This window comes from Heterobasidion irregulare, assembly GCF_000320585.1.
Source record: "Heterobasidion irregulare TC 32-1 unplaced genomic scaffold scaffold_10, whole genome shotgun sequence".
NCBI classification, from domain to species: Eukaryota; Fungi; Basidiomycota; class Agaricomycetes; order Russulales; family Bondarzewiaceae; genus Heterobasidion; species Heterobasidion irregulare.
Genome location: NW_009258206.1, coordinates 1227711 through 1250920, shown reverse-complemented (window position 1 = coordinate 1250920; position 23210 = coordinate 1227711). Strand labels below are relative to the sequence as shown.

The following is a 23210-nucleotide window of genomic DNA, read 5'->3' as shown; positions in this document are numbered from 1 at the left end:
ACAATGGGAGCACATATGACAGAAGCACACACAATAAGAGCATATACAATAAAAGCATACAAAATGAGAGCACATGTAATAGGTAATCAAGTCACAAGTATATAGCCAACAATAGATTACACACAGACTACATACAGACCACACTCAGACTGTAGGTAGCCTATAATCAATGCATAGTTTGCAACTAACACGGAATATTTCAATCCTCATAGTCATTTAAAACTAAACTACAAAACTCAGATTCAACCCTAACCCCAAGAAATACTATTAAGCACTGTGCAAGAGTCGCGAAGCGACGGGTCGGAACTCGTGTCAGGGACGTAGGCCGCAGGCCTGAACGGGAATTTCCGGAAGATGGAAGATGGCAGAGGATGGCAGACGTGTGATGGCAGGAGAGGGGAAAGATGATGAGACGCTGATGCGAGCATTGAGAATGATACATGATGCGTCTAAACTGCTGTGCACAACGTTTTGGATGATGCAGACCGTCGTTTATTTATAACAAGCCCTTCTGCTTCGACGCGAGATGCCACAAGCCTGAAAGGCAAAGGATGCGAGAAGGGGTTCGACGATGAAGCGCCCAACGGATTCATATGCGATCGACGGCTTGCAGAACAGCAGGCACGCTGCCGTGGGTGGGTACATATTTAGCACAGACGCAACAAACGCAACAGTCCGAGAATAGGATTCCCTAGGAGACGATTTACGACTACGGCTGGCGACAAGAAGCGTGGGTGTACGACGTCTGGAAATGCCAGTCAGTGGTCGGTGCGATGTTTGGCGTTACATGGAGAGCTGAGAGACTGTTTGTGCGCTTTTGCGTGTTTCGTGGGGGCGAACCAAGAGTCGACGCGAGCGTATCAACGTAGTATCAACGCGTGAGAGAGCGTTGGCTGGAGTAGCAAGGGCTGGAGGCTGCGGAGAGTGTCTGGAACATGGAATTTGAGGAAATGCCATGGAAACGCAGGAGTTCGGCGGCCAGCAGGCGTCTCGGCTGCACAAATAAGACGCATCAGCATCAGAGACCGGCGCGCGCACAGGCTGCCCTCCCTCGTCTCCTTTCTTTCTCCTCTCTTTCCTTTCCTTCTCTCATCTCTCTCCCCCAAGGCCGGTCCTTTCCCTGCACTAATTATAATACCCTCCAGTGCGCAGGACGTCGTCGACGCAACCCTAGACTGCCATGGCCAACAACCGTTCCTCCGGTTTCGATTTCTCGGACCGGCCTCCTGCCTTCGACCAGCACCCTGACCTTAACATGGATGGCAATCAACCTAGCCATCTCCAGCGCAATAAGACAGAGCGCAGGCGGCTCCAGGGCCTCCAGAGATCGAACACCACCGCTGCCAACCCTTCTCTCGTATACGTCCCCAAGACGTGGAAGGAGAAGTGGGATCTGTGGATGATTAACGAAGGCGGCAGGAGATTGTTCTTCTTCGTATGGATTTTCCTCCACCTCCTCGTCGCGGCATTCGGCGCCCTCCACTACCAGTTGAAAGACAATCTGGTCACTGCACGCTCGATTTTTGGCTCGACCTTCAGTGAGTCTCGACCCCGTTTATCCTCCTTACGACCGTCCGGTTCTGACGGGAAATGTACTGTAATCGCCTTGTCCTTCATCTCGCTGACTGCGCACTGTTCTCTCGTACCCAGCCATCGCCCGTACCGCTGCGCTTGTCCTCCACGTGGACGTAATCTTCATCCTCCTCCCCGTCTGCAGGAACTTCATCTCCATCCTCCGTCGCACTCCCCTCAACCAGATCATTCCCTTCGACAAGAACATCACGTTCCACAAGGCCACAGCATGGTCCATCGTTGTTGGCTCCGTCGTGCACATCGTCGCGCACATGTTCAACTTTGCCAAGCTCGCGATGGCCGATACGGATGCGAAGACCGGCGGTCAGCGCTTCGTCGCTTTCCTCGTCGCTAACTTTGCCACCGGGCCCGGCGCGACGGGTTGGATCATGACTGTCGCTCTCGGTGTCATGGTCTGGTACGCGATGGAGAAGCGCCGCCGTGCCCGCTTCGAGGCATTCTGGTACACCCACCACCTGTTCATCGTCTTCTTCATCAACTGGCAGCTCCACGGCATGTTCTGCATGATTCAGCCTGATCGGCCTCCGTACTGCTCTTTCAACACGATCGGTGTCTTCTGGGTATGCTATTTTTTTATTACCAGTCACAGCAAATATTTCACATTGATGGCTCACGGAAATATCATTTGTAATTAAAGCGTTACTGGCTCGTCGGTGGTGTCATCTGGATCTCCGAGCGCATTCTGCGTGAGGTCCGCTCGCGTCACCGCACTTACATCTCGAAGGTCATTCAGCACCCGTCGAAAGTCATGGAGCTTCAGATCAAGAAGGAGAAGACGAAGACCCGCGCTGGTCAATACATCTTCCTGTCCTGCCCTGAAATCTCGTACTTCCAGTGGCATCCTTTCACTCTCACCAGGTGCGCGATCGTGTCCCTCTCACCCCAAAACCGCTTCGTTTTCTCATCGAGCATCATATATCTGGTATGCTTCCCTAAAATAAAATAAAATAAATAATGCAGTGCGCCGGAGGAGGACTATATCTCCGTTCACATCCGTGTCGTCGGTGATTTCACAGGCGCGCTGGCCAAGGCCGTCGGTTGCGACTTCGACACCAAGGAGAAAGGCGACTCAGGAGGAAAGGTCGTCGGAACCAATGTTAACCCTCCCCTTAACCGCGTCCTTCCTCGCGTGATGGTTGACGGTCCCTTTGGTTCGGCTTCTGAGGACTTCTTAAACTATGAGACCGTCCTTCTCGTCGGTGCCGGCATTGGTGTCACTCCTTTTGCCTCGTAAGTCGATCATTGTTTTTTTCGGTTGTGCATATGTTTCTCAGCGGCCTTTTTTTCTTCCTGGGCGGTCATCAGGATCCTAAAGTCCATCTGGTACCGCATGAACAACTTGAACGACTCGAAGCCGACACGTCTCTCGAAGGTCAGTCTGCCACGTACGGTGACGGCAGGGCAACTACTGATCACATCGACCGTTTCCTTCCCACGTCCCTTTTTATATTGCGGTCGAGCAGGTATACTTCACCTGGGTTATTCGTGACTTTGGTACCGCCGAGTGGTTCCACTCGCTCTTGCACGCAATCGAGGAGCAGGACACCCGGAACAGGATCGAGATCAATATTTATCTGACCGCGAAGATCAAGGAAGACGATATGAACAACATCATCGTGCGTGTCCCCATTCGCTCGCCTATAGCCCACGAGGCGATTGGACAGATCACTGACCCTGTTCTCCTTTTTTGCCTTTGTGGTTACTGCTGCTGCCTTTATCGATCGCGATGCGTGCCGTTCATGGACGACAGGTCCAAGACGTCGGTGCCGAGAAGGACGCGATCACCTCGCTGCGTGCGCCCACGCACTTCGGACGACCGAACTGGGACCGCGTGTTCAGCTCGATCGCGGAGAAGCACCCTGAGACTGACGTCGGCGTGGTACGTCCCCATGTCCCCATTTATCATCTAAATTCATCGCCCCTGAACGCGATATGTGTGTGCGCATCTTCGATCCGTGTAGTTCTTCTGCGGTCCCACTGTTCTGTCCAAACAGCTCCACAAAATGTCCAACAAGTACTCGCAGCCCAAAGGCACCCGGTTCTTCTTTGGCAAGGGTGCGTGCGGTGTTGTCGTGTGCTCGTCTGTACCTGGGTCATCAGATGCTGACATGGATCTCCCTTGTCACAGAAAACTTCTAAGTGCCCGCGTTGCCATTGGAGTCGTCAGTTGGAGTTGTGCGGTCGTCGGCCACGCCCCTTCGTTCGTCATTCATTTATCGCTTACCGTATTATTTCGATCTCGCCCTGCCCTGCTTTGTACCGTATTCCCTCGCCTGAGCTTGCTTGTGTCATTCCTTTGCGTTTTGCGCCACTCTCGTTGGCAGCGGCAGCGGCGGTCGGGAGAGTGCACTTGTTCCTGTCGGCCTCGTTGGATTTAGAGCGCGTTTTGCTTGGATATAAGTGTCTGTCTGTGTCTGCCAATAGGCAGAGTGTATTATACGGACGGGATTTTTCTATAGTTCTTTTCGGGTCCTTGATGGATCTCGGATGGATGACGAGCTCGATCTTGTGTTTGTATTGTTTGGGTTGACTAACTCGGTACGGTATGGTCTGTGTTTGCGGGGCCGTAGACGGCCTCGCCCTTGATCGTTTGTCCCTCACATGCATGTCTAACCTGAGACCGCCTGTTCCAGAAAGTCAGTCCAAACAGCCCATTCAACACTATGCTTATCGACTGGCCATCCGACCGGATGTTATACCGTCTAGTCTCGTGCTCCGTTTGGTTTATCGACAGCCCGAGGACGTCCTCGGAGGGGGGTTCAGCCAGTGCGCGATCTGCATGAGGGGTCTCTTGGTGAGTTGTGAGAATGTATCTAACCTGATGCATGCGGATTTCTGTGGGGCTGTATCGGGCTGTGTCCTAATATCGCGGCATTTCACATCGTCGATGGGATGGGATAGGATGGGACAATCCGCGGGAACACTGCTCATTGGACAGCATGGGATGCTCAGCACTGGGCACCGAATTGAGCCCTTGGCCTGTAGGGATCGGATAGATGCTCAGGTAATGTCAAGGGTGCTATTGGACGTCGCGAGCATAAGTAATCAACATGGACATCAGCGAACTTCTTGGGGGAAAACCCTGGGGAAGCGTGGGGGCGCAAGAATAGCGGCCAACGAGAGTCGCCCTGCCCCCTTGACCATATCAGCTGCATCCTGTTGTACGCAATATGAGCTCCAAGCCAATCGGACAAAGCCCGACGGACGAACCTGGGAGACCTTGTTCATCGACAACGTTGGTACAGATGTACTTGGCGGTCTCGTTATATGGCGGCATTACGTTAAAGTTCTGGAACACCATATGCGGGCAGGGCGCAGCAGAGCTGCAGCTCAGAGAGACCACTGACATGTTCATGTCACCGAGTCAGGACGCCGTGCGCTCCAAGGTTCAACAGGTACGGGACGTACGTTCAGCCCCAGTCGAAGTGCCTTGCCAGTTTTCCCAGGTGATATCGCTGAACCGCAACGTCGACGGCGCGTCCTGGCTGCATACGTGCGAGCGCGGCCGCTGTCACTGTCAGCGCTTGGGACCTGTCGATCTAGATAAACGCGTACGAGTGACCGTCGTTCGTCTGGTACAGCTGGGTTGGCAGATCGACCCGATCTAAAGAAAAGTTGCGCAGAGTAACGTTCGAAACGTGGCCTATCGTGATTTGGGAGATGAGCTACGATGAGCAAGGTCTCAACGAGATCTTCAAGTTCGATGTACCTCCAGCCCCTCCGCCGCCGGTGGGCGGACTCCCGTGGACCGTACCAGTCCATGTTTTCAGATAGGCCTTCGGGGATGCAATGGTGAGATCGAGTCACAAGAAAAGGAGGGTCTAGCCTCCGAGGACTTACCCCCGACTTCATGTTGGGCTGGACTTCGGGGTCAAGGCGTATCGTCTGAGAGGACTATGAGCGCTCCGAGAAGCATGGGCGGTGTAGGCCCTATTATATTTCACAGAAAAGCGGACCTTGACATTTTCGATTACCACATTTTCAACTATATCGGGCTTGGTTCTGGAATCAAATGTAGTGCGAGACCGTTCTGGAATGTGGAAACTCACCAAATCGACGTATTGTCCTAGAGATCCGAATGCAATACCATTTCCACCGCGGCAGGTTACATTGCGTACGAGCAAGTCGGTGGTGTTCTACAAGGAAGTTCAGAACCTAGATGCGGCCCTTCTGTAGATGTAGCCGGATCGCACCCCTTTGATTGCTAGACAATCGTCACCGCAAGTGACCTGAAGGAAGCCAAAGCTAATGAACGTCTGTTCGGAAAATCTACGAGATCCGAAGATACTCACGTCCCAGTTCTCGAGGGTAATACGATTACTACGGTAGGTATCGATGCCTACAGATTGTGGCATGTTGAGCGTCCACGTCAGTACCGGCGCAACCTGCTCACCGTCGGTATTCGGGACGAGGCTGATCGACGAACGTCCACGTCAAATAGATTATACCACGAGATACGATGAAAGGAGAAACACCCACTTCCGACCTGCCCCTGCCGGATCGGTATTCGTGGCGTTGCAGTTCATGCCGTCATAAATCACATCCTCGGAGTTCGCGACCGCGTTGCACCAGAAGGGTGGGGATATGACATGGAAGTTAGAAATACGGCCATGGGTCACATTGGACAAAGTGAGTGCGATAGGGCGCCCGTCCCCATCCTCACGAGTGCGATTGGCATAATAGGACCACCACGGCTGCAAACAGGCGATGCGTGTTCATGAATCAGCAATGGTTGTATCAATACCGAGGAGCATTCATAAGAGCTATTACCTGTCCATTACCGTTGATACCGCCTTCGTTGTGTGCGTTCACCTCGAAATTGTTTCCGGTAATGACGAACCACGAGGCTTGGTCCTAATCACGATGACGTGATATAAAGTTAGGAAGGCCTTCGAAAAAGCGCGGATTTGATTTAATACTTGAATGAACACGACTCTGTAGGTGCTACTGGCGTTTAGCCAATATAGGATATCAGGTTTAAACTATCGCCCTTGTTCAGTCAACGCGGGAGGCACATGGAACTGAAACTCTCACGTTCAAATAGCCATGCATGTCAACACGACTTCCAACTAAGTTCCAGGTCATCTTGCTGTTCGCTTATTGAGCACAATCTACATCGCCTTGCTGAAGTAGCCATATACCTGGTAATATTATACTGTCCCGATTCAAACGTCGTTCTTCCACCTCGGCCACACGCTGCAATAGCCGCCTTAACCTAGTAAAGGAAAGGCACGTCAAATGTCCGTCGCGCGATAGAAGGCATACAGGCATCCAGCTCACCTGAGATGTATCATCTTTACCAGGACCGAGTGGCCGCAGAATGCACTCCCTTTCGAATGCTGGAGGAGCTGCTCGAGAGAATCCCACTACAGTGGAGAGAAGGATTATGAAAGCAGTGCAGACTATACTGTGCATGATTTCAAAGATCTTCAATGCGCAAAATGCAAGGCACTTGGGGACTAAGATCTAGTGAATTGTTCCCAATCTGACCTCCGAATAAATAGTCGATTGTGACCTGTGGGCGGGAACTTACACCAAGTCATGAGTGCATCGCCGGGTGGTCATGCGCTCGCGTATTGCGAACCCTTGACCTCCAAGAATACGGATTTAAGCGATTATGGCAGGCTACGGTAGTGTCGCCTTGAAGCTACTATCAGTGCACCGGAGTTGCAAATGGTACGAGAGGTTCAAAATCGAGTTTTTCGGGGCATTTTTGCGCGGCACCTTTCGAAAAAATTCATAGTTGTTCATTTAACTACTCTTCAATTATATCACTTTTTTCAAGGACAAAATGTGCGTGCAGCGGCGGGAAAGTAGTGGATAGTGTTTTGTGTGACAGAGTTCTCTGCAAGATACTCAAGATCTCTTAGATCCTTGAGCTTGATTTTCAAAAACAAAGATATTGAGCATTTTTAGGTGCTTTCAAAACTATTTAATTCATTCTGATCTGACTTTGAGGACTCTAAGGCTCTACACGGGACCGTTTCCTACGGGCAGTGTCCGATGGTAGGCAGAGTGACAAGGAGCCTCGGGCCGCGTAATGCTTAGTCATTTTTTTGAAACGCCGCTTCGCAAGTCGCCCCGCAACCGGAGTTCAAATTTGAATGTGACGATGTGACCCCGTCGTCGGAAAGATTTGCAACTCCCTAGATTTGCTCGTTTTCAGACACCCCTTCTCAATCATATCACAACAATTCTTGCAGTTCATTCAAAAATATGAAAAAATGACAGAACATATTCCAAGAAGCTTCCGCAGGTATCATAAAAATTTAGAGTGAAAGGAAGGTTAATTGAAGATGCTACAAAGGAATCGTTTTTTTTGCAACTCCGGTGCACTGATAGTACTCTTCGTCAATCTTCGCTCATATCGTGTAAGGTTATTAGAGGTTATCAGTCAAATGATTTGATAAGTGTAAAATCCCACTGACCTCGTGAAACCTCTTCTACACATTGAATAAGGTCTCCTATCCATGTTACGAGTAAAAGTTAGAGATACACTACCATGCAAAGCATTCGCATTCGAGTCGTCACTTGTACAGTCGGATGACCCGGCGGGTTCCGCGCGGCCCGCCTAGACGTCTGCCTCGGAGGGGAAGCGTGGGTGACAGCCCGCTCCCAGACTACAGCTATGTAGCGTGCTGGTGTTCATAGTGGTGATGTCACCCGAATACGTTCGCAATGCTAGAAAGCTGAACCTGTTGGCTGTAAATACATCGCAGTGAATCAGAGAGAGTATAATTTGTGGCCTGGGGCAACTCGCAAGAATCAGCAATGCTCCGGCGCTTATCGAGAACCATTATCAATATTGGAGTGGGACCAGAACAGCATCAAGAGTTCAAGCAAGACTTCGCGATGTTCAAGCCAAAGAACTCGAGGATGACAGGATGTTGGTGTGCGAAGCGTGAGGAAAAATTTATGTAATATACGGTGTCGCACACGCGTCACCGCGAATCCTGTTCAATTCTTCATCAGGAGACGAGGAAACGCTCACTTATAGAACCGCAGAACCGCAAATATCTGCGTTGCTCATACTGCGAACTATTCCTGCTTTGGGTGAGCAGATATCCTGCAATGCAAATGATGTGCTCTTACAATCTGTCCAATAGCCTTGCATGAACGTGGGGTACTGATTAGGGTTTCTCTACAGCCTTCGTGCGCACGAAGATGGCTGCGGCGCTCCTTCACGGACTCAGTCAAAGCTGTTTCAAGGGGTCGGTCGGTTGCATCTTTCTTGTTGAGGGCGTTGGGCAAGTGAACCGGCGATTTCATATTGTGGCGACAGAATCGGTGACTTGAGAATGATGTTCCTACTCCGCACTGGCGCTGATACGGCGTGCGGATATCTGAAAAAAAGATGGCTACCTGATCGGCCTCCTGTGTGTAATGTTTTCCCTTCTTTCCAAAAGATTTGGATGTGTCATAGTAAGTACGTGCAGGACCGGTTGTACGAGTATCCCAGCCTATTTAAACCGGTCCAGTTGCAACGGCCCTTGGCGTTTAAGCTCGCCCTGGTTCCCTTCCGTTCATACCATAGTTTGCCTCTTCCGCGGATCCCGCGGATTTACGGATAACATCATCTTTGTCCCGCTCGATCAATCTCCGTAGCTATATTGCCTAGTAGATCCAGCCCTACCCAGCCCACATCGAAGGAAGTTCCCCCAGGCTCCATGACTTCTGCTATCTTCACCCGTCAGTTGACGGCGCCGACGGGCAAGTTGTCGCCATTCCGGAAGTTCTCATCTCACACCCTCTTCCTTCTGGCCACACAGACGCGGAGAAAACGCGTATACTCGAAATCTTGACGTCTGCTTTAGGGCACGGTACTGCACTCCTGTTCATCCACATTTAAACGTACTTGCAAACCGACAGCCGACAGACATATGTCTTCGTTGTGTTGCTGGGGAGTCCGACAGTGTCATGCAGAGCTTGTTCCGCATGTTCTTGGAGGGCTCTCTCCGAGATGGGGAGGTTTGGGTCGCTGGCTTCGACAATCGCATCGAAGCAGCAGCACTTTGGACAGAGCCAGGGAAGGATGCCATCATATCGTTCGTTCTGCACGCATTTTCACTTAGTTAGCGAGCAGTACTGACCGCCTTGTAGGATGCACGAGAACTATCAAGCACTACTCTCTGACGAGATGAAGGACTGGCTGAAGTTTCATGTACAGTTCAGCTCTATGGACCTGTTTTGCACCCTATTGATGTGCACCCCTATTTAGCTCATCCCTAAATACAAGGAATTGTATAATACATCTTTTTCCGCGGGAGAGAGCACACGAATGCAAGCATGGCACCTCAACCTAGTTGCGGTCGACCCACAACACTACCGACGAGGACTTGGAAGAGCACTCGTATGTACTGTGAGGGATAAAGTACTATAATTCGTCTTCTCAGCCGTGCATATACTCACATTATCCGGTACAGGCGGATCGTAACCATCAGACAATGACGGCCGACGTACCCACACTCCATTCGGTAAGCCAATGCATTGCGAATGTACCATATCATCTGAGGTTTCCTTTGGTTCCATAGGTCTATTTCTTCCAGAGTCTTGGATTCAAGTATAAGGGTGTAAAGAATTTTGTCAGTCGACGGTCAGGTTTTCCGCTGTGGTGTATGATTAGAGAGCCCGCGCGAGGTGCAGGTCGGTAACGCATTTTTGGAAACGTCGTGGTCGTTATATTTTTTTCGAGTTGGGAATCAGAGAACCTTGCAACTTTCCGTCCCAAAATTGGCGCGGAGCTGAATACACGTGAAACCCGATCGTAGATTCGTCACATGACTGGTAAAAGTCGCGTTCAACTTTTGGCCACGACACTCGTCGAGCAAAGTGTTCAGTATTTCAGTGGCCAGTTCTATCAGGAATCGCTCAGCCGAAAGACGAGGAAATTGCAGTTCTGTGAGTTTCGGCCTCTCATCAAGGTGAGATGACGCACGCAGCATCTTTTGGAGTGGGAAAGCATTCATCGAGCTCTCACACTGCACAGCACTCTTTGTGATTCTCATGCGTCCGCCTTCCATGTGCTAAGTCATCACTGTGGACCTTGCAGACTGATGGTCGTATAGAAATATGGTTCGTTGACTGACAATATATGATTCTCGTGATATATGTTATTGAACATCTAGGGACTTACTGCGATCCCAGAATCACCAATTGGCAGAGAATTGCGAAGCGATCCCGAGTCAATTACAACATCAAGAATATGCCAGTCGCTTCCCTTCAAGCTTCACGGTTCAAATTTGAAGCTTTCCTTGACGTGTGCATGAGGTATCAATTCACTTGATGCTATTATCGACGAAGTCTTACGTGTAGATGTCCGGGATCGTTGCGGACTGGCATCCGTTAAATTTGACATCTTAATGGGACTCTATTCCATCCAATGCCTTACGAATCTCTCGCTCCCGAAATCAAGTTCTGGAATGTGGGGTTTCGGAGTTGATATCGGCGGTTCACCTCAGGCCTCAGACCAGACAACGGTCAGCGGATTGGTGGCATGAGCTTGGAGACAATAATCTCAAATACATCGCCACTAAATGTCCGACAACTCAGGGGAATGTATGCATATGAGATCGGCGTTTGGGGTACCAAGATTGGCCTCACGACCACGTCTACCTGTTCAGTCTTCTCCTTAGCTACCGGCTGCAGCGCCCAATCCTAGAATCTCAGGCGCGATCCTAGACCCCTATGGCCTGCAATTTCCTGAGATATAGCAGCCACTGCCTTTAGGAGTCACTGGGAAAACCTCTAGCTCGGTCAGTCATATCAAATTCACTTGATTTGTGTTTTCCTAGTGAGGATGTTCACAGCTTTTGTCCTTTCTGCGTCCCCCGGTGGCCAGTACGTACAACGAAGGATTTTGTGGATTTTAGACCAACTCAAAGAACCTAAATGGAGGAGAGTATTCCGTGTAAATTTCCGTGCCTTTCCTTGCTGTCGGCACGCACTGCGTGTTGCCGCATCTGATTTCTGATTTGTTCAGCCGGTCTATATTACCGCAAAGCATATCTCCGCGGACATACTGGATCAAATCTTATGATCTCTACGGTATTTTTACCCCGGAGGATACATGACCATGATCGAGGGTACACGATTTTGCTCTGAGCTGCCGTCCTGACAAGGCGATATGTTTCAGTCTCACCATCTCATCATGATCTCGCTTCTCAGATACAGGCTTAGGCTTGTGCACACAGCATCATCACGAGCCTATCGCACTCTCACATCTCCGCGGAAATTCCAGAATCTGGCCGTAACATGGTGCTGGTGCCCCAACACTCTGCCCGTGGGGCGCAAACATCTGTTGCCATTAGTTGACTCAGGTTTTTGATTCTAGCTCTGGAGAGGCTCGATGGTATCCTATTTGAGAAGTCACTGCCAACGCAGGCAGCGACGATACCATCGCTATCCTCAGGCAGGCTCGACGACTCGCACCTGACTCTTGTCACATACGAAAGTACCGGTAAGCTGCATCTTCGCGCCCAAAATAGGACACAGTCTACCTATCTCAACATGAAACCTTCTTCGATTTTGAACCGCTACGTGAATTTTTCGACCCTTCTCGACTTCTTGTATGACGCTCAACCTGATCAAGAGGACTCGAGGTGATAACACCGGAGGGCGTCCTGCGAATGAGTCGAAGAACTTCTAGATACGTATGACTCTCCTTCGGCGATAGTCTGGATGTTCGCACTCGATACTCTGAAGCCTCGAGGTGCGTCAATCCTGTGTCTTTCCTACTTCTTGCCTGTCGTCACCACGCTGAGGTGAGACGTCACGAGACTCGCTGCGCTATCATGGCCGTAGCACTGATGACCAGGTTTGGATCGCTACATTCGCCCTAACACCCTTAAGTTCCCATGTATTCGCATCCACGGCCCATACGTCGCTTAACGTTCGACGTATTGAATCGCTGTTACGAGGATCAATCACACACGCAAAGTTGGTTTTCATCGAAAGGTTTCATCTCCGCCGCGAAACAGATCTCATTTATGTCCCCAACTTGCTTCACTTTCAAATTTCCCTGCTCACGCTCTTCGAAATCGGCCTTCTCTCCGCCCGATAGGAATTCAAGACTTGCTATTCTTGGAAGGTATAGGTGTTCGCGCGGCGCCAGGCAGCGCCGTGGAGCCTGCTCGTTGGACGATCACAAGCTGCTGAAATGCCTTCAACGCCGAGTAGCGCACTTACCGGTACGTTGGAGCCATACAAGGTTCGTGTGGTAATGTACGAGTACAATGGGCCTCGGGCGGTATGTTGATCACTTGGCAGAATGGTATCCTCACTGCTGACTGACACGAGGGACGATGTTCCCAGGTCTGATAGCCCATCTGACACTGAAATCAGTGCACGATGCGGCGTCTGATACTAGATGGTATCAGGATAACGCCACAAAGTTATGGGCGCCATAGCATTCATTCTTTCGAACGGATGCCTTCGGGCTCTGCCTTGAAGCACCGGTGCTTAGCGCGGGAACGATTGATTTGTACGTTATGGCGGCGTCTTCTTCGGCGTAGGGCGACCTCGCCAGCTGGCCTCGTGTAGTGTTTTCAGGCAACGCCCGTTCAGAAGCTTAATCTCACGAGAGGCAGACTAGGGCAGACTGCTCCTTCAATTATACCGAAGCCCGCTTTCCTCTTCTGAGGATAATTTCCGGTCGTTCCGTCTTCCGAGATGCAAACAGCATGCTGTCATTTCATTTCCATTTCATCGTTTAACGAATACAAGGCAAACGCGGAGCAGCAGACAAACCAATGATGAAGGGTACTAATGAGATTCTTAGACTAGAACTACAATCGTCAGTGGCGACGTGAAGCGAGCACCATTAACCTCCCCGAGCCCCTAATCCAGCTAGATCATCTGGGGAACCTCCGGACGTGATATGCGTCCTCCGACGCACGCACATCTTCCTCATCCTTAACATGGATAACTTGACAATTCTGATCGTGCAGTCTCGTCTACACCTAATTCGGCGTAGTGTCGTCCACGGAGAGGCCTTCCATCGCCTTCGCAAGTGGCTGCCCGTCTTTGTGGTTGGTCAAAGAGATGTCGTCCGTCTTCTTCAGCTTGTCAACCGACTCGCGCTTCGTCAGCCGATCTGCTACTAGCTCAGGATTGTAATCGCCAGAATCGCGGTTGTGGTGGTGCAAGACTTCCAGATCCTGATACACGTAAATGAGACGGATCATGAGATATTTTGGGTGAGAGATGACATCAGTACTAACCTCATTGGCGTTTTCCTATGTAAAAGTCAGATAGCTGAGGGCGATAAATAGTTGTGGAGGGGACATACCTTCTCAGACTCCTCCTTATACTTCAAGAGATTGGCCTCCAACTCTCGTGCCGCAGGAGATGGGTGGGCCAAGAGAGACATACGCTTCATCGCTGTGATACCTAATACTACTTTACGGACTACGCATCCCACCGACTATCAGGTTCTTTGTGAGCGCGAGAAAATATGATGGCTCACATTTGCTCCTTGCATCCAACTTCTTCTGGATGTGCGGTAACAAGTCAGTGGGTCCTCCTGTTGGGCTTGTGGGATCCGGCACAAAATGCGGGAGCTCGTCCGACAGCCACCTGTGCTGCAGCATCTGCGCAGCAGTTGGGCGGGAGGTTGGGTCGATGGTAAGACATTCGGCCACGAAATCCTTCGCGGTATCCGATACGTTCGCCCAGTATTCAGCTAAATTGAGTGAAAGCTAAGACATGAAGGTGTGAGACAATATTGTAGACTTTGTTACCTGGCTCGAATTTATAGTCACCAGCAATGATGGCTTCCATCTCTTGCTGCTGGTTTTCGCGATCGAAGGGGGTATAGCCTAGTCAATGAGAGTTCGACACGTGTCGATATGCAAATAACAAAAAGACTCGCCGGCCAAAAGGAAGTATGTGATGACGCCCATGGCCCAAATATCGACGGGCTTTCCGTGACCAGCTATGAAGGTTACGGGCTCAAAATAAGGAGTGTTATTCGAGACTATATTGCTCACTTTTTTTGAAGATTTCGGGAGCCATGTACTAAACTCGCATGTCAGTCATTGTCGTGAAAGTACAATACTGTGCACAGCACATACGCCAGGGGTGCCACAAATTTCTGTTAGCATCTGAAAGCGCTCCTCCTCCATGACGCGACTGAGACCAAAGTCCGCGATCATGATATCCGCGTCCTCAGCAGGAGTACGGAACAGAAGATTCTCGGGCTTCAGGTCTGGATAAATTGTGAGACATCAACGTAGTATATGAGAAAACGGGCACGTACCTCTGTGAACGATGCCGCTATCGTGGATATACTGGACGGCCTTCATGATGGTACGAACTAGTCCGGCAGCATCACTTTGAGGATAGTACACTCAATAGAGGCAAATAAGGAAACAAAGTGGTACGCACGGTTCGTGGTAATTTCCCTTTGCACATATGCGATCGAAAAGCTCCCCTCCGGTGCACAAGTCGAAGCACAAGTACAGGTTGTTGGCGGTCTGTGACGTATTCATCGACGGCGGCATCACATGATCGGATGCAAAGGACTCACCTCAAAATAGTCGTGGAGAGTAACTACATTGGTGTGACCACTGGAGATTCTCTTCAGCACTGCGATCTCATTTCGTACCTGTGAACAGGTCATATTTCGGTCTTATCAGCGAGCACGCCAACAGGGGCCTTCATTTACGCACCATGAACTCCCGGCCCTCCATCAACTTTTTATTAATAACTTTGCATGCATAGTACTTCCCAGTCTTGATGTGGACGGCCTCTTTGACGATAGCATAAGTACCACTGCCAAGTGTCTTTCCTGTTCGATACTGGCCAAATCCACGGGATCAGCCAAGCTGAGCACGCCAGCGGTAGATTAAAACGGGATTACCTGACAAGGAACCGTCGCTGGCACTGTAGGCATGTCTGTGTGCTGTTTTGACTTGGATGGGGGATAAAATGGAGTGAAGAGGAGGGGTCGCAAGAGAGTAGAGATTGATGCTGCTAAGTATAGCTGCGACAATACGAAATGGACCTATATCACTGACGGCTTCGGCGGCGCCCAAATCCGCATTCGGCAATTCCGGCCGGGGCACAGACTCTGTACTGCCCTTGTGGCCCTGACTGTCTGCTTCTTCTGCTTGCACCGCACTCTCAGTGCTCTGTTGCCCTCCGGTGCTTGCTGCGTGCGGATGCCGCGTTGACGAGCTCGACGAGCTGGCGGTGTAGCTGGAGTCTTCCTTTGCTCTGCGGGAGAAGCGGTGTCGGTGTGACGAGAGCTGTTGCTGGCTGTGGTTGTTGCCCATGTGTAGGTTGACTGAAGAGGAGGAAGAGGGGGGAGGGGGGGTGCTAGCGCCGTCGGAGGCGTGCTACGTATATATATTCGTCGAGCTATGCACCGACGGCCCCTTTGCAATCCATGCTGTGCAAGAAGCGCTTGCATGATCGGCCGGCCGCGCCTGTGACACGAAACTCCATCCATCCTTCCCTCTTCCAATCATCCACCGCAACCAAACGTCGCTGTCCAACCCATCACTCACCACACCGCAGCGCTCATGCATCGATCAAATCGTGTGTGTGTACATGGTCTCAAGGTTGGGGTTTATGGGCCTGCTCGCGGAATTTCGGGATGAGAACTTTCGCCTGGGAGGCCCCTCATCGAATCAGTGCGAACGGAATTTTTGCCTTGGGTGTGCGGCCTTATAACCGCATGCTTTCGTATGTGGTACGCAGTATCGCATTCCCTTCCCGTCTGTAAATCACCCAGCCGGTTTGTTGACGTAAGGGCAGACGCAGCGTACTCGGGGCGTCAAGCATCTCAATCACTGGGCGCATCGCGACCTGTGTAGACCCCCTTTCATGAACGTCCCTGCCAGCTTCATCTCGCCTATGAGCCTGCCCCACCACGAGTGTCTTTAGGGGTGGGTCTTGCGATAAGGGTCTTGAAAAGGTGACTGGTTGTGATCGCTGTGATCTCTCACTAGTGATTCACGGAGCGGAGACCCACTCGAATGATTTTCGAGCCTCGTTCTGGCAATAGGACTCGAACTCTGAGCGTCAAGTTTCTCTACGTGCTCCAACTACGAGCGATCCCGCGTGCTGTCGGGAGCTTCAGGAGTCTTGCAGGGCCTCATGTTAAACTCGTTTCTCCAGGATACATGGGTCAAAGATATCTTGTGTGACCTGTCATCGGTCATTCAATGGGTTCATCATTCGTCATTATTCCACATAAGGCTAAAACCTTCTCAGCCCTCAAATATGCCTCAGTCATCACCGACAGTGGTTGTGATTCATCCTCCATCTACTCTCTTCGCTCACAGCCCATCAACTCGCAATTTCTTCAAGGATGGCTATTGGGTTGTCTTCGCTGTTCTGTCATCCTCGTGTTGATTTCAATCACGCTCTATCGTGGGAGTCAGGGATCGTCCTCACTGCGCGCTGGAGACAGGAGGCTTTGAACACACGCTCATACTCGACTGAATGATCTCCATTAGAAGCCCATAACGCGCTCTGGAGACTCTGTTCTCACTCATCGGTAAAAATTCCGCGATCCCTGCGCTTCCTCAACCTCACGAGACTCTAGTCACAATCCACTCCATTTTCTTCAGCACGGCTCCGCCCTTCAACTTCAGCCCGACGCTCTCTTCGAACTCCACGTTCCTTGCCTGCACCGTCACCGCGCCTCGCTGAAACACCACTCCATTCCACATCTCAGTCCACGACTCCGGCGAATGGCAATACTGCTTCGGGTGCGACACCCCACCCTCGAATTCGACGAAACCAGCCTCGTCACTGCCCGTATTCCAGCCGAGAATGCACGACCCCGGCGTGGGAGAGAGCAGTCCGGCTAGCGCGCGCGCGAGGACGAGTTGCTGATCTATCGAGAACAGATGGAAGAGTGCGGAGGCGTGAATGACGGTCACGTGATGACGGAGCGGGTTGAGTGATGTGAGATCGCGGAGGGGTGGGCAGGGGGTATCCGGTGAACTGTGCGCCGGAGATGAAATAGCCAGATGGCTCGCGTCAAAGAGGTCGCCAGCGAGGAATGGGACCGCGAATGTCGTATCTGTCGATCTGAACAATCTGTGTCCCAATGACCAGAATCCTGAACAGGTTTGTATATGTGAAAGAGCGTGCTGATCTCGAACTTTTAATTCCTTACTAGGTTCGATATCTGTCGCAACGACCTGCTGCACTGGCCAACCGTCGTAAGTGACCTTGCGGGTATCTACGCCAACTTCCGTCACGAATCAGTGGGACATTTCGCGATGACAACGGATCTACCTACAACAGCAACCTACATCCAACAGAACGCCGCAATTACTCTGTTTTCCCATGGCCAGGACGTGCTCGTAACCGGGCAGGCGAGAAATGGCCAATCTAATACTGCTCGGTTTCCTTGATCTCAGTGGTGACACTATCACGCACCGTGTAAAAGTGAAAGACCGGATCGAGCTGTACGGAAACACCTGAGACACAACCATGCAGATTCACTCTGTGGATCTGACGTGACATGCTAATCTAGACGGCTTGCCTGATATGCATCTTTCTGCGCAGCCAGTATGTGCAGCCGAAGCTCATCCTCATTCTGAATTCCAGTTGTCTCCTTGAAGAACTTTAATTCGTCAGGCTTTGGTCTGAAGAGTGTCGGATCGAGCTGGAGGAGAGTCTGATGCGATGTCATGGTGTAGCAGGGCGTTGATACTCAGGTATGCGCAGATCTGCTTGCACGTTTCGCGCCTAAAAATGCTTTGGATGACAGGTGTAATGTTCGGTGGTGCTACGAATAGCTCACATTCTGCGTGTCAAGCTGGGTATGGAACGAACGACTAGTCCGGACCGAGCAAGGACGTAAAATCATCTGTGTTCCCACGTCTCGGATGTTTGGATCACTGTTATGGAAAACTCTCTCATCACCGCCTTCGTGTTTTCGCGCTAAAGCTAATTGACGAGTCATCCAAATCAGGCACTGCACATCGTTCTCGCCGTGTGCTTGCTAAAATGTTAGCACACGTCAACAAGTTCTGACCTCTCACTGGATGGCCATCACGAGTTCGCAACGTTCTGCAGCATATATCAACCGGTCACCATATGGGTCGAGTTGATTGGAGAACGATCATGAACTCCCGAAAGAAATATAGGCAGCTGAGACAGATACCTTCCCTGAACTCAGGGTCTGTGGAATTCTTCCCAATCACTACGTCGTCGCCCCGGCTAAGGTGGCTCTCCAGGTTACCGTGAGGCTCGGTTCTCAACGAGACTGGTCGAAAAGCTGAAGTTTACTTTTCCCAGTTAGCATAAGTATATCAATGTCGCCATCCGCACACTACAATGCTCCGACCTACCGTAACATACAAACTTCATGACAGTCCTGACAGTTATCCGATGTGCAGAACCGATTGACTTGAGCGCGTACGACTAAGATGATGCTCACTTTGCATAAACTACCACACTGTCTCGCATGCCGTTCCTCAAATTCTAGATCTCATATTATGACTGCTTCCAACGACACACTCAACTCGAACGGAATAGCACTACACGACAAACAGGTGGCAACCAGCAAACCACCCACCAGCACGAACACATTGCTGACACACGGCCGACCGACACCGACCGGGCAACGGGGCCAAAAAAAAAAGGACGGCCCCTTCACAATGACCAGGAGTGACCCGCAACGAGGGGTCCAGGAAGAAAATCCACGATGAACATGAGAAAAGAGATCGGATATCACAAAACAAATGCGAGAGACCAAAAGAAAGTGCCAGAGGAAACGATAAGCCGAGGGATCGAAAGCTATGAGGTACATGTGAAGCAAAGCGGTCATTAGCATTAGACGCCCACACGTCCCAGACGGGGAAGAAACAACCATCAGGGAGTCCCGCCGCCGCCTAAAATGACAACAGCGTGACGGTTCGTGGCAGAGGTGTGAGCGAAGCATGTTCAATATACAAAGATAAATGGTAATGGAACGGGATGGGATGCGGAGTGCACGGTAATTAAAAACACGAATTGAATGCAGGGGGTCCAAGAGATTGCGTTGCGAGATATATGCGGGGCGTGAGGCGTGAGGAGTGGATCTATCATGTTTGGATTGGATTGATATGGTATGAATGAAGAATTGTTGTATGGGGTGGGAATGAATGGACGGAGGGCCGGAATAGGCAAGGCAAGCATGACGAGTAGACTTGAGCTTATGCGATGGAGGACAAGTGACGGAAGGAAGAGCAAGCATAGGGGCAGGTCGAGACTGGGATGAATGGTCGGGGCCGTTTAAAAAGGCACGCACGTGTGTATGCATGCGCGATGGTCGACGTTCGTGCGCGCAGGGACCGAGGGACCGAAGAGCCGAAACCGAACAGGCCGACAACAGGAATGGAGGAGAACCGTCAAAAAGGGACCGGGGACCAGACAGAGAACACTAGATCCCCACCGAACCGAAGCAGCAGCGCGAGAAAGCCGAGGAGTACATAGCCAGCAGCACGCAATTCCCTTCCGCGGAGCACCTCACCGACAATCAACGACGACGCCCGGCAGCCATTCGTCCCTTTCATACTCAAACGTTCGAGACGTCGGCTTGAACTGGACGTCCATCGACAGCGTAAACTCCGTCGTTGTCGTTTCGTCCCCGTCCACGATTCCGACTCCAAACTCATCAAACATCGCCTTGTGATGGTGTGCGGGCACCGGGACTGGTGCGGCGACATACGCGGGGATCGTGTGCACAAGTGATGACGGGCACGGGCTCGCGGGCGACGGTGGAGGAACGAGGAGTATTGGCGGGTCCGGAGATAGCGTCGGGTCGAGGTCGAGCGCCTGCAGCCGGTGAATGCTGCGTGTGCGTGCGCGGATGCGCGGTGGCTCAAGCGCTGCACTCTGTGTTTCGAGCATGTCACCCCAGCCTGCCGAGCTCGGCGATGACGGTACAGACGTGGGCGTGTACAGCCCCGACTCGAGGTCCTGCTCTTCACCCTCCTCATCTGTCTCTGACACGGGGAACAGGCACGCGACATCGTAATCCATTGTGCGTACGGATAGGAATCCGCCACCACACGGCACGCGTAGGGTCTCGCGTGTGATGGGCGCGAAGCGCGCAAGCGGGGAGCTACGGAACGGCGTCGATAGCCCGACGTGCTTGACCTCTGAACGTCCCTGGTAGCGCGCGTTTGACCATGCGCGGCGCTTCGACTTAATCTCGAGTACTGAGTGCAGCTGGCGCTCCTCTAGCGCAAGATTCTTCTGTACGACCTCCATATGCACGAGCAGGCGCCGCAGGTGTAGCGTTTGGTTCGACAGCGCAGCGTACATCTCAAGGTCTTCGCGGGAGAACGCCTGCGGGGATGGCGAACGGGGCACGTTGCAATCATAGCCGGGACGGTGGGACCGAACAGCGACGGTGTTTGTCGGCGTGTGCACCGAAGAGCCGTCGGTATCAGTGCTGTTCGTATCCGCGAGAGAGCGGAGGTCGCCATCCTCGTCCTCGTCGTCCAGGGGCGGCGGCATGAGTGTCGGCGCTGGTGAAGAAAGCTGGTCATCCGAAGAGAAATGGGAGTAGTCCCTCAGGTCGGGAACGATCCCGCCCGCTTGCTGGACAATCCAGGTCATCTTCTCTGTTGCACGACGTAGCATGCTACTGACGATCCAAGGGCTGAAGCCGCCGGGATGAAGGCGGGCCTTGAGCTCAGTGAGAACGTAGCGGCGGTATGCATCAACGAGAGTCGAGCGTGCACGGCGACGCAGAACACGCGCAGACAGTGAAGGCACAGCGGGTGCACTAGGTGCGGGAGACGGGGCCTGTATGGTGTGGCTCGGAGGTGGCGTCGGAGGGAACGAGGCGCACGAAGGAACAAGTGAGCTGTATGCTTGTCAGTGACACATCGAGCTTGACGTTCAAGAGACGACACGCACGCAACGAGCGACATGAGCAGAGAGCGCTGCTTCTTGTGCTTCGAGTGTTTTGCCTGTACGGGCGGGGGTAATGGAGCCGGTGGGGGCTGTGGGGGAGCGTCTGCCCTCTCCTGCTCGCTCTCGAGCGCGGAGTCGTTCACGTCCCTGAGCACGCTCTCAAGCGCGCTAACGCACTCACGGCCCATCAAGGGCCACTCCTCAACACTGTGGTCGACGAACAGCGCAGAGACGGTGAGTGAGGTCATGTCAAATGTGACCTCCTGCAGCAGGGCGGGGATCCACGCTGCCTTGTCGAGCGAATGAATCGAGTGCGGGATCTCGAGGTCCTCTGCTGCGAGGCGCTGGAGCTGTACGTCCCAGTACGGCGGCATCGGGAGGTCGCGAGTCAGATTAGGGAAGGTGATGGTGAAAAGGATGGTCGGGAGCGGGGGGAGCGGGACGACGCGGATAAGCATGTCGGGCGGTGAAAGAGCAAAGCGAGAGAGAATTATTAAGATTAAGCGAATATATGGAGTATCAGATAAGTAGCACAAGGCACAGATGAATGAAAGGTCAGTCTGACAGAGTGACTGGGGGGTAAAGTATGCGTATCAGAACGCATATAGTCCACATATTAGGAGACATTTACCAATCAAAACGAGGTTCCGAGCTCTCCCTGAGAATAATGAGGGATCCCAAGAGGAGCTTTGATCGAGCGTTACGAAGTAGGCGACGGCGGGCAGACGTCGACAACGAACAAGAGTTCGACTGGACGGAAACACGGTCAGAGCCCATATGAACAGCCACGAGAAGACAAGAAGTAAATTGAGAGATATACGGGTATGACGCAATACTAGGCTGGTCACGGCGTATGCTCCACTTGAAACATTCCCAACCGACATGCTCTACCAGCATCTGAGGAGCGTACATTGTCTGACAAGCTGCCCCGAACGAGCGCAACGATAGTGACCCGTTGCACAGGTAAACGGAGGCGAGGCTCCGTCCTGGTCGCAGCATGTGTGCATGGAGCAAGCAGCGCATTGCACCTATCTGTGACACGGCATAGAGGTCGCGCCTCGAGAGACGAGAGCGCATTCAAGCGACGCTTGGCAACACCGCACGCGATGACACAAGCATGAAGCTGACTTCTTGCAACAACAAGACGTGCCAACCCTTCACGCAGGCAAGGGCATATATATGCGCGTGCATACATAACATAATGAATTCTGGGGGTGTAAAGTTAGAAACTCACCAGTTGAGAGAAACGAAATGTCACAGAGACCAACGGGGTTAAATCAGCCAGCTAGACCTAGACCAAGCAGCTGTAGACGAATGTAGTCAGCGACCGTACTTTTTATAGGACATTGAAGGATATGAGAGGTATTATCGAACTCGAACATATTGTAGAAGCGAGCGTTAATGAACACTCGTAGCGAGTAATAGGTGCGCATATATGCAAACTGAGTGGAAAAAGAGGTCCCGATCGCATAATGGGCAGTTCATATGACTATATAACCGCAGAGGGATGGCAGGAGAACCACTGGCAGCATCCAGGGCAGTTCAAAAAGAAGAGAGGATAGCTCACCGGTTGCAAAGGATAAGAAAACGGACCAGCTCGTCCAAGCTACCAAGTGTTGCAAAGCCGACACTGTCGCTAGCGATGCGCAGAAAGTTCAGGGTCGCTCCAATGAATGACTTGACGGCTCTCCGTCTCTTGGCCACGGGGTGAAGAGAGGTGAAGAGGGCAAGACAGAGAGAGATTGAGA

The 23210-nt window shown here is 51.8% G+C and overlaps 7 protein-coding genes across 7 annotated transcripts; 2 read left to right on the top strand and 5 right to left on the bottom strand.

Annotated features, from left to right (window-relative positions):
- Positions 1-1066: 1066 nt before the first annotated feature.
- HETIRDRAFT_147877 (putative NADPH oxidase) lies at positions 1067-4095 on the top strand. The gene is made up of 9 exons (XM_009552631.1): positions 1067-1538; positions 1651-2153; positions 2231-2451; positions 2554-2823; positions 2899-2965; positions 3057-3209; positions 3344-3472; positions 3555-3648; positions 3722-4095. The coding sequence occupies exons 1-9, from the start codon at positions 1181-1183 to the stop codon at positions 3730-3732; spliced, it is 1806 nt and encodes a 601-aa protein (XP_009550926.1). The 5' UTR covers positions 1067-1180; the 3' UTR covers positions 3733-4095.
- A 555-nt stretch (positions 4096-4650) lies between these two features.
- On the bottom strand, positions 4651-6678 carry HETIRDRAFT_105452 (glycoside hydrolase family 28 protein; the record flags this gene model as incomplete). The annotated part of the gene is made up of 14 exons (XM_009552630.1): positions 4651-4742; positions 4804-4935; positions 5002-5078; positions 5149-5236; positions 5303-5369; positions 5434-5478; positions 5550-5588; positions 5643-5729; positions 5787-5822; positions 5886-6006; positions 6073-6287; positions 6364-6447; positions 6513-6575; positions 6628-6678. 14 exons carry the CDS (start codon positions 6676-6678, stop codon positions 4651-4653), a joined length of 1197 nt encoding a protein of 398 aa, XP_009550925.1.
- Positions 6679-9510: 2832 nt separating this feature from the next.
- On the top strand, positions 9511-10953 carry HETIRDRAFT_118433 (uncharacterized protein; the record flags this gene model as incomplete). The annotated part of the gene is made up of 8 exons (XM_009552629.1): positions 9511-9638; positions 9694-9754; positions 9812-9943; positions 9987-10067; positions 10125-10175; positions 10362-10491; positions 10719-10849; positions 10906-10953. The coding sequence occupies 8 exons, from the start codon at positions 9511-9513 to the stop codon at positions 10951-10953; spliced, it is 762 nt and encodes a 253-aa protein (XP_009550924.1).
- Positions 10954-13255: 2302 nt separating this feature from the next.
- Positions 13256-15895, bottom strand: HETIRDRAFT_147880 (uncharacterized protein). The gene is made up of 14 exons (XM_009552628.1): positions 15609-15895; positions 15452-15502; positions 15261-15389; positions 15119-15196; positions 14977-15065; positions 14849-14922; positions 14664-14797; positions 14580-14607; positions 14462-14524; positions 14331-14408; positions 14057-14272; positions 13880-13998; positions 13812-13826; positions 13256-13748 (listed from the first exon to the last, which is right to left on the bottom strand). Exons 1-14 carry the CDS (start codon positions 15864-15866, stop codon positions 13551-13553), a joined length of 1530 nt encoding a protein of 509 aa, XP_009550923.1. The 5' UTR covers positions 15867-15895; the 3' UTR covers positions 13256-13550.
- A 1021-nt stretch (positions 15896-16916) lies between these two features.
- HETIRDRAFT_436281 (uncharacterized protein) lies at positions 16917-18244 on the bottom strand (the record flags this gene model as incomplete). Its single annotated transcript, XM_009552627.1, has 3 exons — positions 16917-17788; positions 17849-17977; positions 18088-18244. 3 exons carry the CDS (start codon positions 18242-18244, stop codon positions 17130-17132), a joined length of 945 nt encoding a protein of 314 aa, XP_009550922.1. The 3' UTR covers positions 16917-17129.
- Positions 18245-18340: 96 nt separating this feature from the next.
- HETIRDRAFT_421539 (uncharacterized protein) lies at positions 18341-18517 on the bottom strand (the record flags this gene model as incomplete). Its single annotated transcript, XM_009552626.1, has 1 exon — positions 18341-18517. The coding sequence occupies one exon, from the start codon at positions 18515-18517 to the stop codon at positions 18341-18343; it is 177 nt and encodes a 58-aa protein (XP_009550921.1).
- Positions 18518-19029: 512 nt separating this feature from the next.
- HETIRDRAFT_446319 (uncharacterized protein) lies at positions 19030-22029 on the bottom strand. The gene is made up of 2 exons (XM_009552625.1): positions 21466-22029; positions 19030-21412 (listed from the first exon to the last, which is right to left on the bottom strand). The coding sequence occupies exons 1-2, from the start codon at positions 21918-21920 to the stop codon at positions 20065-20067; spliced, it is 1803 nt and encodes a 600-aa protein (XP_009550920.1). The 5' UTR covers positions 21921-22029; the 3' UTR covers positions 19030-20064.
- Positions 22030-23210: the final 1181 nt, after the last annotated feature.